Source organism: Mytilus edulis, chromosome 2 (assembly GCF_963676685.1).
Source record: "Mytilus edulis chromosome 2, xbMytEdul2.2, whole genome shotgun sequence".
Lineage (NCBI taxonomy): Eukaryota > Metazoa > Mollusca > Bivalvia > Mytilida > Mytilidae > Mytilus > Mytilus edulis.
Window position 1 is genome coordinate 67,000,461 of NC_092345.1, and position 13,876 is coordinate 67,014,336.

Genomic DNA, 13,876 nt, shown 5'->3' on the forward strand with positions numbered 1-13,876 from the left:
AAAGACACCGGAATATCACAAGATTTTCTTTGATTTCATGTTCAATCTTTAATATATTCATTGTTTTGAACAACAATAAAGATATGGTCCCATAAGTCAAAAATGTATGTTTACAAAAATAAGAAATTATCAATTATATTGACAACTTGCAAAAACTAAGTTTTGTTCAATATTTTGATCAAATATTATTATATAAAAACATATTTGATTAAAAATACATGTAGTGGTTCTATGTATCTGTCAATAACTATGCTAAACAATAACCCTATTATACTTGAGCTTTATCTCAATTTAGAGGTAAGAGAGCCAAACCTACGAGCAATGTTAGTCATTTTATTTTGTTCTAATTAATTCTAGAATACATTTTAACAATTATTTTTCTAATCAGTTAAAAATACTGTTATTAAGTTTAAAATACTTTAAAGACAAAAACATAAACCAAGTGAGCATTATATCTGTATATCTTTGAGCTCTTCAGTAACTTTTGAGATTCATTTTAAAATTAATTTAATTTGCTACTGAACAAAATTACTTGTATCAAGGCCTTACAGGAGTTGTAGCTGTAAACAAAAATTCACCTATTTTACTCAAGTCCAACAATGTACAGCGCATGAACTCACTATAATGCATCAGCATTTTAATTGTATACAAGACAAGATGCCATTGACCAACCATCACAATGAGGTTGACTTGCAAGCCAATAACACATCAGCAATGTTTCTAAGCTTATTTTGAAATAATTCTGACTGCTAATAGTGACATATTTATTAAAAGTTCTGGCTTCATTAATGATTGAAACATATTTTATTTTTGTGTGTAAATTGTATTACCCTTTAATAATAAATGAATGGGGAACATGCCCATGGGACACACATGATGCCCCTGCTAGCAACTAACATTATAAAGGGACATAACTCTAGAACAAGAGTTACGCTACCCAAATTGAGTATTGCAGTAATAAGCATTGTGTATAAGTTAATAACATTTGGTTGAGGCAATCTGAAGTCAGAGAACAGAAACCAATTTTAGGACGTACAACAGTAAAATTGATTGCCCTCATCTTTACAACACGGCATAAAAATCACATTCCTCTTGTATGTTTTCATTTACAAAAAGAAAGGGAGATTAAATTTGGTTATATAAATTGCATCAAACTGACTAGAATTTGTCTTTGTTTGTAGGTAACCTGACTTCACAATGAAGGAAACAGCTAAATTTATCAAACAGAAACATTCTTTGGTTATATAGGAACAAACTATTATTAACGTTGAAACAAGTGATCAATTAAGCAAGGCAAGAAAGCATTCAAACCATTTCAGCACTACTCCCAGTTTCCACATTAACTTAAAAACTAAAATCTACTTGTAAATTCCCATTAAAAATAATTTATCTATTGTCCTTTATTCTTAAAAAAATTATAATACGGCTGCTATACAGATAAGAAACTTGATGGTCCAGTCAATTATAAATAAATTAAACATTTGCGATTGACATCTTGCTTAGATCATTATTTTTTTCTTCAAGTTATCAATGTTATCAAGGTTTTCATGGAATGCTTGAATTCTGAACAAGTCAACATTGTCATAAAAATAATGCACATTGCGTATTGTTACTGTTAAAATAAAATCATAATTCACACATAAATAATATAAGCATATGTTTGATTAAAAATAAATTTTTAAACATTCCTAGTTCACACAACTTTCTTGTTTAACAAGCTAAATCTACACCATGGACACGGTCACAGGACACCCTAAAGAGATCAAGATTGTCTGTTAGTACAAATAGCATTCAAAGATATTCTATAGTACCTGGACAAATATGACATATAATTGTACACAATTACAGAAACTATGGGACCTAGCAACCAATGGACACACATGGATTGACAAATCACATCATACAGGGGAAATATTACTTTTACTTGAGTTTGCTGATACAATATACCGTTGATGAACATTTTGATAAATACCTAGAAATATTTTTAATTTTTGTCAAGGGTTTTTAATGATAACTTCTTGAAACTGATTTTGAATGCAAAAACAAGTGACAAAAATATGCTGTCAATTTTAATTAAAAATAGAAAAAATATTAATGTTTCTTTCATGGTCCCAAAACAAACTTTTCAGTAAAATAAACTAATTAAAAATTTAGGCTTCTCTTTAATGAGCTTAAAAATTTAATGTATTAAAAATTAACCAATATAACTATTGTTTATTGTGCATCCATCAATATTCTTTATTAAAAACAATTTAAAAATTAAAATGAATACACATGGAATGTTTATATAAACTCCCTAAGTAAATAATTTCATACATGACTAACAACCAAATTGATGTATAAAATGTAACATGAATATAAACAAAGAAACCTATTTTAACAGCTTTCTTTTAATAAATGTTTTATAGTCAATCTAGATTCAATGTATTATTACAACAGAAATAAATAATTTTTAAATTAATTTCAGATTTTTTATTTTTCATACCGCATGGTGGTTTCATCTTTGAAAAAATTAAAAATAAATAATCCTTTTTCTTCCTTCTTCAAACTTTGGGGTAATTTTCATAATAAACATCATTTAACAATACATTTATAAGTACAATACACATAAACATGTAACACAATACACTTAAGGTAATGGATTTATTGAAACAAAAATACTGACCCACAAAAACTTAAAATGTCTTCCATTTTAAATACATTAGCACTATATCTGAACAGTTTTTAACTGTTATTTTGTAGGATTTTGTAAATTACGAATTATCAAAATGCGTAGTGAATGATTGATTCCACACAATATGATTGTAAAGTCTGTTAAATGCAAATGCTTTATCATATAATGATGTCAGAATTAATGATTACACTGTTCCTAATTAACTCACTTAATTTAAAACTGTACCTGTTACACAAAATATATAAGCTATAGACTTGTTATTTAGATACTTCAGAAATGTAAGGCCAAATTAAAATATATTTGTGGTTCCAGTTACCCTACCTACCCTACTATATAGTCTTAAAAATAGCCTACCCTAAAGATTTTTTTGTCATTTTTCATTAAGCACTGTTTAAGTCAGAATGATGCTACCATGGACTCGAAATGTAAAAAATAAACATGAAAAAAAATTCCCTACCCACCTACCCTAACATTTTATAAATGTAACTGAAAACACATATACTATTTTATTTAGCCTGAGGCAATCCTTTTTAAGAAAATATATGGTTTCAACTTATATAAAATTCTTCTTTAAAATTTTTCATTTTTGCTAAATATTCATGTTATTATCAACCTCACTTTTCTGTATATATGTTAACAAGAGTGCACACGCTGAAATGTCTCGCCTTCTATACTAATCATTGATATTATGTTGATAGTCCTAAGTATAAAGCTAAGCTTTATCACAACTGTCACATAAACTTTACATTAACCAAGATAACTAAACAAAGACCAATGAACCTTGAAAAAGAGGTCCAGTTCAGATGAACCATGCCAGGCAGACAGGTACAGCTAACAATGCTTCTATACATTATATATAGTTGACACATTACTTATAGTTTAAGAAAAATAGACCAAAACACAAAAACTTAACACAGTGCAATGAACCGTGAAAATGAGGTCACGGTTAAATAAAACCTGCTCGACTGACATAAAGATCATAAAATATTTCCATACACCAAATATAGTTGACCTATGGCATATAGCATTAGATAAAAAGACCAAAACTCAAAAACTTAACTTTGACCACTGAACCATGAAAATGAGGTCAAGGTCACATGACATCTGCCCGCTAGACATGTACACTTAACAATCATTCCATACAACAAATATAGTAGACCTATTGCATATGGTATGAGAAAAACAGACCAAAACACAAAAATTTAACTATAACCACTGAACCATGAAAATGAGGTCAAGGTCAGATGACACCTGCCAGTTGGACATGTACACCTTACAGTCCTTCCATACACCGAATATACTAGCCCTATTGCTTATAGTATCTGAGATATGGACTTGACCACCAAAACTTAACCTTGTTCACTGATCCATGAAATGAGGTCGAGGTCAAGTGAAAACTGTCTGACGGGCATGAGGACCTTGCAAGGTACGCACACATCAAATATAGTTATCCTATTACTTATAATAAGAGAGAATTCAACATTACAAAAAATTTGAACTTTTTTTTCAAGTGGTCACTGAACCATGAAAATGAGGTCAAATACATTGGACATGTGACTGACGGAAACTTCGTAACATGAAGCATCTATATACAAAGTATGAAGCATCCAGGTCTTCCACCTTCTAAAATATAAAGCTTTTAAGAAGTGAGCTAACGCCGCCGCCGTAGCCGCCGCCGTATCACTATCCCTATGTCGAGCTTTCTGCAACAAAAGTTGCAGGCTCGACAAAAACCATGAATGTATAAAAGAATTGGACAAGCTCCATTGATACAACTTAACAATAAACAGCATGCCCAAAAATGTACTTTTAAATCATTTTAACATGTTCAAACTTATAAATACTTTCGACTTATGTGAACAATTTTTTAACATTGAACTGCTTGTCAAATCCTGAAGTTATCTGTTTTAATTAGAATTAGAACAGTTTTTTCTTTAAATTATAAAAGTGTAACAAACCAACATAAAACTTAAAATAAACAAACACAACCTGCATCAAATCATTCATCTTTCGTTCCTGTATTGATGTATGAACTAAATGACCATGTTCTCCTACTATCACGTTGGAATAACATTAGAAACCGGTTATAAATTTCTGTACGCACTTTTACTGTGAATTTGTCAGTCAAACATAAAGTTGTTAGTGCAGCAAACAGAGCATCACAGGCTAAAATAATATACAAGTTACCAAGCCACTCCATACTACCAAAGTTACCAATCAAATTAAAATTTGTAAGACCTACAAAATAAAATACAATTCATTTTAACACTTAATAACACTGGACCATTCATATACTAGAAGAGAACTATGTTTCTTTGTGTATATAAATCAAACACCTTTTCAAATAATTAAAAAATGTTTTGTTTTAAATTATAGAGTACAAAATGTTTGTCTACCTTTAAAGCATCAGTAAATAACCTTGTAATTTTCACCTTATAATATAATATAATATTTTCACAAATTTACTTTCTTTATTCTTATAGTCACAGATTTTACCATTAAAGTGATATCAGTTTAAGTCATAAAATGTTAAATGTAGTTTTAAAGTCATACCTAACATTCTAGAGAGAATTGGTAATGCTGAACTGAGTACGAGCAATACAACACAGTTTCCTATGATTTTGACCATGGACGTATCATGTGGGACTGGACGTAATCTTTTGAAGAATGGCAAGCTATAAAATCCTACCACAGATGCACACATAACATACCTTTGTATAGTTAAGGATTTAATTTCATAGTCTGTGAATAAACTTAAAGTTGTATTTTTTTAACACAAGTATCCCATATCTCATTTTATACAGTTACACTTTATTTTTTAAAGCATATATGAAATATGCACTCTCTAAATAACAATATCCTTTCCCTTATCATTTTAGCATAAAATCATCTAGATCCATTTAAAGACATTAATTTTTGGTTACAGTATATTGTTGTTTCTTTTTTTAAAATACATTTACCCATAACTATTGAACTAAAATTCAATTCCCATTCATTTTGTTTATGCCATTTCTCTTTCTTTTTCATCACATTGTGGAAGTATACGTATTTATAAAACTTGTGAACATACCCTGTATGTTGGTACCAATATAAAGGATACAAAATTAAAACAATTTCTAAGGTAGCTCCAACTGACCCTAATGTGGACAGAGAGGAGATCCCCAATACAACTGTTTCCTGAAAATATAAAGATCATATGTTATAGAATTAAATAACAATTTAAAACTACAACTAAGTCATATACAGTTAATTGAGAAATTATTGTGAGGTTTTTATTGTGATGAATAATGCAAATTTAGTGATTATCGCAATAATAAGAACTCACATTCATATATCTGATACAAATATCTGCATCAATATTTTTCAAAACTTGCAAAATTTAATCACACTTTTTTGTCCAGTCTTCAAAAAAACCAATAATAAATGCGCAAAATAATTACTGAATTTAAAAAATTCAAATTTTTTATATAAAAATACAAATTTTATTTTTCAATGTGTATGTCCATATCATTGAAAGTTGCTTTTATTTATGTATGTGATGAATTTAGAAGTCATTTTGTCAAACCTAATCTAACATTAGCCTCCGTTTTCCTTTCAACAATTAAGAGCAAAGAAAAGACACTAAAAAAAGCACTAATTTTGTAATCATTTATAAAATAACTAATCGAAGAATTCAAATAGAGAAAAATATTCAACGAGTGACCCAACAACACATTAATTCAGGAATGCGCAGAGAGCACCAGTTAATTGTCATGAGTTGAATATTTTTCGATATTTGAATTTTTTAATTAGTTATTCTTTTTATTAAAATGGCTTTTTTTAAAGAAATTAATGTAAAACATGCAAGGAACTATATCTTTTTTCTACGCATTCACAATTTGTTTTGATCCGCCGTTATTGACATATTGACAACGCCTATTGTTGTATGACGTCAAAGAGTGAAATAATCAAGTTTATTTCACATGTGAAATAATTGGTTTTTATTTAACTGAAAAATCAATGTAATTCATTGCAACCAATGTAATAATTATAATTACAATCTTGAACAGCAACATAAAGGAAGAAAACTCATATAGCAATAGCTAATAGAGGTAATAGATAGTAATGTGTGCCATACCATGTTTTAAATAGTTCAAATTGATGATATAACTTGTATTTTATGCAGAAGTTGATCCAGATAGCAATACTATGATCAAATAGTTAGTTTTCCTTGGAAATTGTCAATATTTCTGACCTAACCGTTTTAGCAATGTTAATCTCATATACATTTTTTTTTAAATGCTGCATTTTTATATAAGTAAATAAGAATATAGACCTTACCTTAGCACCGACAGGTAATGCTTTTATACCAACTAACAATTCAAAAAAGTTGTGGGCAACCATAAGTAAACATAATACCTGTAAAAAAAACAAAGAATCATGGTAGTTATCAACTTAGTATAAATAGTAACATATTTAGTCACAGACTGATAATTTGTAGAAACCTGAAATAGTTTGTTAAAAAGTTAAAAGGAAAGTTGATTTCAGAAATCTTGCATCCTTATTTTTGTGATAAGACATTAGTTATAGAGAGAAGTTGCAGAGGGTACAATGTTTTAACCTGTCCATCAGTCTGTCTGTTATCAGTTTGTTGCGCCATATCCTCTTCAAGCTTGGACAAATGTTTCCACTCATTGAAACCATAGATGAGTTTTATTATCAGAAAAATCACAAATGAGTAATCTTTTGATTGGGAAGGGGGCATGTAAAAATACCCATATTAATTGTTGTCAACATTTTATCACTTTTTTTGTTAAATTCCCTTCAAATTTTGGCGAAAGTTTAAACTCATCACTGGAAATCTACCGAACAAAATGAAGTCATTCTGTTCAATTGTAAAGGAGACCTGTTTGATGAAAGATTTAAAGTTCATTTAACATATCGAAAACTTGCCGTATACCTGTCCTTATGGAAGTATTTATATTTTAATCAGCTGGTTATGATATGGCATTTCTTATATATCACTCTTAAAACAGACCCCCATCACATGGTGTGATATCAAAATGCTATATAATAACATCTTATGATTGCCTTAGAGTTATATACTTACTGTTAAAACTAATAACAACAACATAACTAAAGGATAACCCAGGTTTCTTCTCCAAGGTGATACTTTCTTTTTCTTCTCTGGAATAAAATTAGTAACAAATTAAAATTCTGGTGCATTTCCCTTCTTGATAAATAATCTAATTTCAGTATAAGTGACACTACTGCAGTTCGTACTTGATCTGAGTTTGGTGGTAACAAGCACTGTGTATTTGATTGAGGCAAACTAAAGTTAGAGAAAGAAAACCAATTTCTGGATGTACAGATGTATGGGAGAACAAAAAGACTGATAAGGGTAAAACTTAATGCTACATGTGCTACAGCAAGGACATTAACTTTTTTCGAATATCCTACAAAAGACATATGCAGTACATGATTGGATATTATGATATTTTTTTTTTAATCAACTAGATATAATATGTGGCAAGCTAAACTTCCTTTTCATCCTTGCTTTTCTGTAAAATTTGATAAATTAATAAATTTCTACCAGCTTTATTGAAGAATCTGAAGACAAAATAAACAATAGTCTTACCTAAAACAGAGATAGTATTCTGAACATCAAGTAACTGTTGCTGTAGTAAGTCTGGGCTAGTATGTCCATTAGCAATCTTCCCAGGAACTGATAAAGAAAAAGAGTATGATTGTAAATTAATTCTGATCAAAAATATTTCCTCAATGCAAAAACTATAGTATGAACATGACAACTTTTAAAATGCCAATCTAAATACACAAAATAATAAAGTTGTCCATTATCAGGGTTCTTTACCAAAGTCCTATCTGCCTAGACTTTTTGAAACTATATGTTGTGAGTTAAAACAAAATAAAGGGAACAGTAAGGATGCACTCGAGGTAAAAAATAAAAGTAAACACATTAGAATTTATTTTTTGTGATTTTGAATAAGTCAACACCATCAAAATGAGGTCAAAGCAGGGCAGTGTTCTCCCCAGAAATTTTGGATAGCATCACATGTTGCGTAAAAAAAATAACTGTATTTTTTTAATGTCATTTGTCGCGTCGCTTTGATGCTCTATTTCCTTCATATGTTTTAGTTTATATTGTTCAATTCATAACTGAGAATACAATTAAACTATAACCACAAAAACAGTTGTTTCAGTTTATGTTTTCTTTATTCATTTATAGTTACAATTATTTTTTTCCTTTTGTGCCAAATAAAAATAAATATGTGGTTTCAGTTACCCAACAATAAGTCAAATGAATGAATGGTTCATTATAGTGCAACCTGTATATACAAAACTAAATATCTAGTACACAAAATTAACTATTTTTTAAATTGTATTAAGTAAAGATAAAGTAGCAAAAGTAGCAAAAAAAATCAATTTAAAAACTTTTTTTTATCATGTTTATGAAATTTATTGTTTCATGGCACTCAATGAATTAGTCCCAGTTGTTTACCTTTACATCAAAATGATATATGTACTTTTAACAAAGTTATCTAACAAATAGTCTGTTAAGGAGGTTCGCGGGTATAAGATTTTTAGAAAAAAATTAAACATTAATTTTTCATTACAGATTTTATTTATTACCTTAAGTAGTTGTTACTTTATCATGTGGTACAAAAATCATTCCAAAAAATCAATTCGTGTTGTCCCCAGCGGACTTTTAAAATGTAGATATCACTTAAAAAGCTCCAAATTATCTCCCTTTGGTGCAAAAATGCCATTTTTTTGGCAATAAAATTAAAATATCTTTTTTAACTCATCGGTGACCTATATTTTTTGTTGTTGTTTTGGAATAAGCTGTACATAAACTAAATAATTGTAAAATTTTAGCGATTTCTGTAATTTAGTTCTTTTTTTATTTCGATATTACCGCTATTTCTCCTATTAGTTCAACAGAAAAAAAGGACATTAACAAGAATGTATGCTTCTTTCGAAAGCAGATTGTGAGCGTAAATGAACAGTGACCCCATTTTTTTATTTCATTTTTCTATTAAGTGTAAGATAAAGTTCATTTATAAAAAAATATAGAGAAATCCTATATTAAATAAAAAAAATCATTTAGACCCGCGAGCCCCCTTAATACGTAGTTTTCTCTCTTGGTATATTTTTTCTGTCTACTGTCCATTTGTTGTCATTATTGTGAAAATGCGGATTTTTGTCATATCTGGTCCTGTTCCTATCCGTAGTTTACACAAAAATGTGCAATGGCGGCCGTAGAAAAATTTATGAAAATGAGTCTGAGAATAAACATTGTTTGACAAGAGATTGTGAATGAATAAGACGCTTTTAATGAATTAAATGGATTAAACATAAACTTAAGCCAATTATGATCACTTTTTAAAGAAATATTAAACTTATTTTAGCTCTAAACCAAAATTCTCGCTCTCGTATTACCGGAAGAGAAAGAAAGTAATTTTAAAAAAAAAAATCGTTTCAATCTTTGAAAATTCGTAATACAAAACGTAGATTTCGAATTGTTTTGTGATTGCATTTTCCCTGTCGAAATTGGTGATTGCAGACACGTGGCGTGGTATTAGTCATGTCACAAGTGTCAGCTTGGGATATTCGCATCCAAACAGTTATCACCCTGAGGGCAATTAACACCTAGCTATTTAATCTCGTAATTGCCTTTAGTGTCCGACTGAAGGGATTACAATTAAAGGTGATATAATTTTAATGATCATAATCGATAATAGATGAAAGTTCAAAATTGAGGACAAGTAAAATAGCATCTTCAAAATAATTATAGCGTCGCGGGAATTATTATAGCATCACGGCGAAAAAATATAGCGTCGCGCTACCGCGACGCTAAAACGGCCTGGGGAGAACACTGGGGCTTTCGAAAAGGTCATACATTCCGGACATTTGTATAATGTCCTGTAAAAGTCCGGCTGGGCAAAGCATGAAACGGTCATCTACTTTTTAGATTTCAAGGCTTTTTCGGTCATTTTAACATAAATCACTATCTTTTTGACCCAACCTTTTGCCTTTAACATACACACATTTCTGGTCATAAAAGTGACATGATGATTAATTACTATCAAAACAACCTCTACTTCAATACTTTCTAATTTTAATCATGGCTAATTAGTTGTTGGACAGCTGAAATCTATCTGTTCAAGTCACAGGTAAACTATTTTCAGTACCGGACATCATATAAATTGATCAGTCTATTTACAATTATTTTCTTTCATTTCAGCGGTTTGTATCTAATTGATTTAGTCCAAAAGATTAAAATTATAAGAAATTAGTTTATCAACATGATTTGATGAAAAATTTAAAAAGGTTTTAAATGAAAAATCATCAGAACTACGTTGTATGAACAAGAACACGTGTGAGTGTGTGCGCATGTGCACAGGTGGGAAATTTAATTATGCATCCTACATTTCTTCAAAAATGATAAAATTATCATTGATACCTGTACCTAACCTTCAATTCAAGCATTTTGTTGAAGAAATAAAGTGGGAAGAGCTTCTTCACTTAGTCGTGCTTTGTAAACGTACACTGATTTTACGTATCCGTTTATGGTCCATGTTTTACCATTGTCAAGTCAACATCCGGTTTAGGAAAACGTGATTTTAAAAACAAGAGTAAAGTTTTTGACAATGTCATTTTGCACAAATAAAGAGTCCAAGGCAGATATGAGCATGCTGATGTGCACACTTTGAATGATGCACTGCCAATTCAACAGTTTTCATTCAAATATCAAATTCATATCAAAGTAAAGTTTAAATCGTTTTTTTTTTAATTTAATGTCAATCATTGGAATGGCCATCTGATTACCATAATTGCCTTTTGTGACTTAGTCTTCATTGATTTCAAAAAATTGGGATCAGATATAAAATGTCTGGCTGGCTCGAATTTTTTTTTAAAGCCCTGGGTCAAAAACAATGGACATACGACAGATGGAAAATTCATAACATCTATCAAATGATCATAGATTGTTTATTTATTTCTATTGAAAGAAATGAAAAAGCCAAAGATTTACAAACACAGGTTATTCCAGGTAAAAATATCCGAAACTGGGGAAATTTTTGAATTTAATCATTTGTGTGGGAGACTTGCGCTCAAAACGCGAGGGTTGTCAGGTATGCTATGCGGAACTTCCTGCAACAGAAGTCACAGGCTCGACAAAGAGTCACAGGAATAAAGTTTAACTTTAGCATTCTGCAAAATTACATCCCTTTTCTTAATAAGTAAAAAAGGATTATTGTAAGAACAGCACCTCTCTTGAAATGAAAGACTACATACCATCAAAATCATTAAGAGTTGACCTTCTTTTCATGCGAGTAGAAAATGTATTCCTTACATAAAAGATATCTAAAATAAACTAAGTAAGTTATTTGAGTTATGTACACTAACTTGATCTCATGTTTATAATTTACTCAACAATTTTTCATGGGTAACATATTAAGTTTGAGTGTTTTTTTTTTTTTTATTGTTTTCATTTTTAACAACAGAATGACCCATGATTGTAAATAAAATAATGTAATTAAAGTTGTTTTCAATGTAAACATACATGACATGTTGACATGGATGGGACCAAGTTCATCATTTCAAATCTTAAATACATTGTATAAGTAAAACCTTAAAGGTTGCATTTCTGTAAATATAGACAATGCAATCTCCCATAGGAACTCCTATGCGGCTAAAACTGTGACTTTTTTACTAATGAAGTTTTGTGAAAAATTATATCCTAGAATAGAAAGTTGACAAGCACTACTATTTTATTCAAAGGTCAAAACATGGGGCTGTGCAGCTATTTTCAACATTTATATGCCCTGAACTTGCTAAAATTTAAACTTATACTAAAATTTTGTACTACCCCTACCTTTACTTTTTGCCTACTTCAGAATTCATTTTTCATCGCAATTGTATGATTTTATACTTGTAACAGTCCCAAGTTATGTCTCTATGAGTTAAAACAAATATCAAATCTGGGAACCAGTACGCCAACAAATCAAATTATCTATGAATATTATATTTCTCCCCAAAATAGGTGTGGCTCTGTATTTACAAAGTGCAACCTATATTTATATCTAAACAAAGTAGATGCTATGAATGATAAAAAATGGTATGAGAAACAGCTGTATTTAAAAAGTGCAAACTATATATATCTAAACAAAGAAGGTGCTATGAATGATAAACAAATATATTTCTGAAAAGAAAATCATTGACCTACATTTGATTATGAGAAAGAAAGAAATATGGATGGCTGTGGACACTACACACTGGCTGCTTTTTCTAACAAATCTACATGCTAGTATACATTGTATACATTGTATAAATCAATTAGAGAAAGAAAAAACATGAGATTTTAAAAAAGTAAAAGAAATTAAATTTTTTGGACTAAGAAATAAAAAAAATCACTGAGTTACAGACACTACAAAAATAATCTGAAGATATTACTAGAGGTTCTAAAGAGCCAGTGTCGCTCATCTTGGCCTATGTGCATATTCAACAAAGGCCACTCACCAACATAGTTGACGAGAATAAAATTAATGACAAAAATCTCTGTTTTGTTGATCTTGTATTGCTGATCATTTCGTCTGTTTAGTTCCTTTCTATCTTGTTTAGTATTTGCTCAAAACACAAAAGAGGGTAAATTAAAGAACCTTAGTGAGCACGCTCACATGCCCCACGTCCCCACGTCCCCACATTGTCATTGGAGAAATTAAATAAGTATAAGAAAAAAAAAATTGTATAAGAAAAAATACTGAATAATAATTTCCTGTCAATATACACATCTACATAGTATGTCCTTATTATCTACAAAATTTCATGAAATTCTGTTGTGTGTTTTCAGAGGAGTTGAGATGACAAACTGTTGCAGAAGTACATTGAAGCAAATAAGTTCAAAGGGGCATAACTCCTAGAAAAAAATTGAATCGTAATTTCCTGTTGATATGCACATCTACATAGTATATACTTATTATCTGAAAAGGTTTCGTGAAATTCTGTTGTGTGGTTTGAGAGGAGTTGCGATGACAAACTGTTGCAGTAGTACATTAAAGTAATCGCAATTTCCCGTCGATATGCACAACAACATAGTATGTCCTTATTATCTGAAAAGGTTTCGTGAAATTCTGTTGTGTGGTTTGAGAGGAGTTGCGATGACAAACTGTTGCAGTATTACATTAAAGTAAATAAGTTCAA

At 29.9% G+C, this 13,876-nt stretch overlaps 1 protein-coding gene across 1 annotated transcript in view; it reads right to left on the minus strand.

The window, feature by feature from the left end:
• Nucleotides 1–799: 799 nt before the first annotated feature.
• LOC139512734 (limb region 1 protein homolog) overlaps nucleotides 800–13,876 on the minus strand; it is a 31,320-nt gene continuing 18,243 nt past the window's right edge. Inside the window, exons 10-15 of the mRNA XM_071300599.1 lie at nucleotides 8,292–8,378; nucleotides 7,764–7,840; nucleotides 6,995–7,072; nucleotides 5,775–5,851; nucleotides 5,228–5,385; nucleotides 800–4,912 (exon numbers count right to left, since the gene is read on the minus strand). Coding sequence (XP_071156700.1) covers nucleotides 4,674–4,912; nucleotides 5,228–5,385; nucleotides 5,775–5,851; nucleotides 6,995–7,072; nucleotides 7,764–7,840; nucleotides 8,292–8,378 — 716 coding nt within the window. The 3' untranslated portion in view covers nucleotides 800–4,673. The remainder of the gene's footprint in view (nucleotides 4,913–5,227; nucleotides 5,386–5,774; nucleotides 5,852–6,994; nucleotides 7,073–7,763; nucleotides 7,841–8,291; nucleotides 8,379–13,876) is intronic.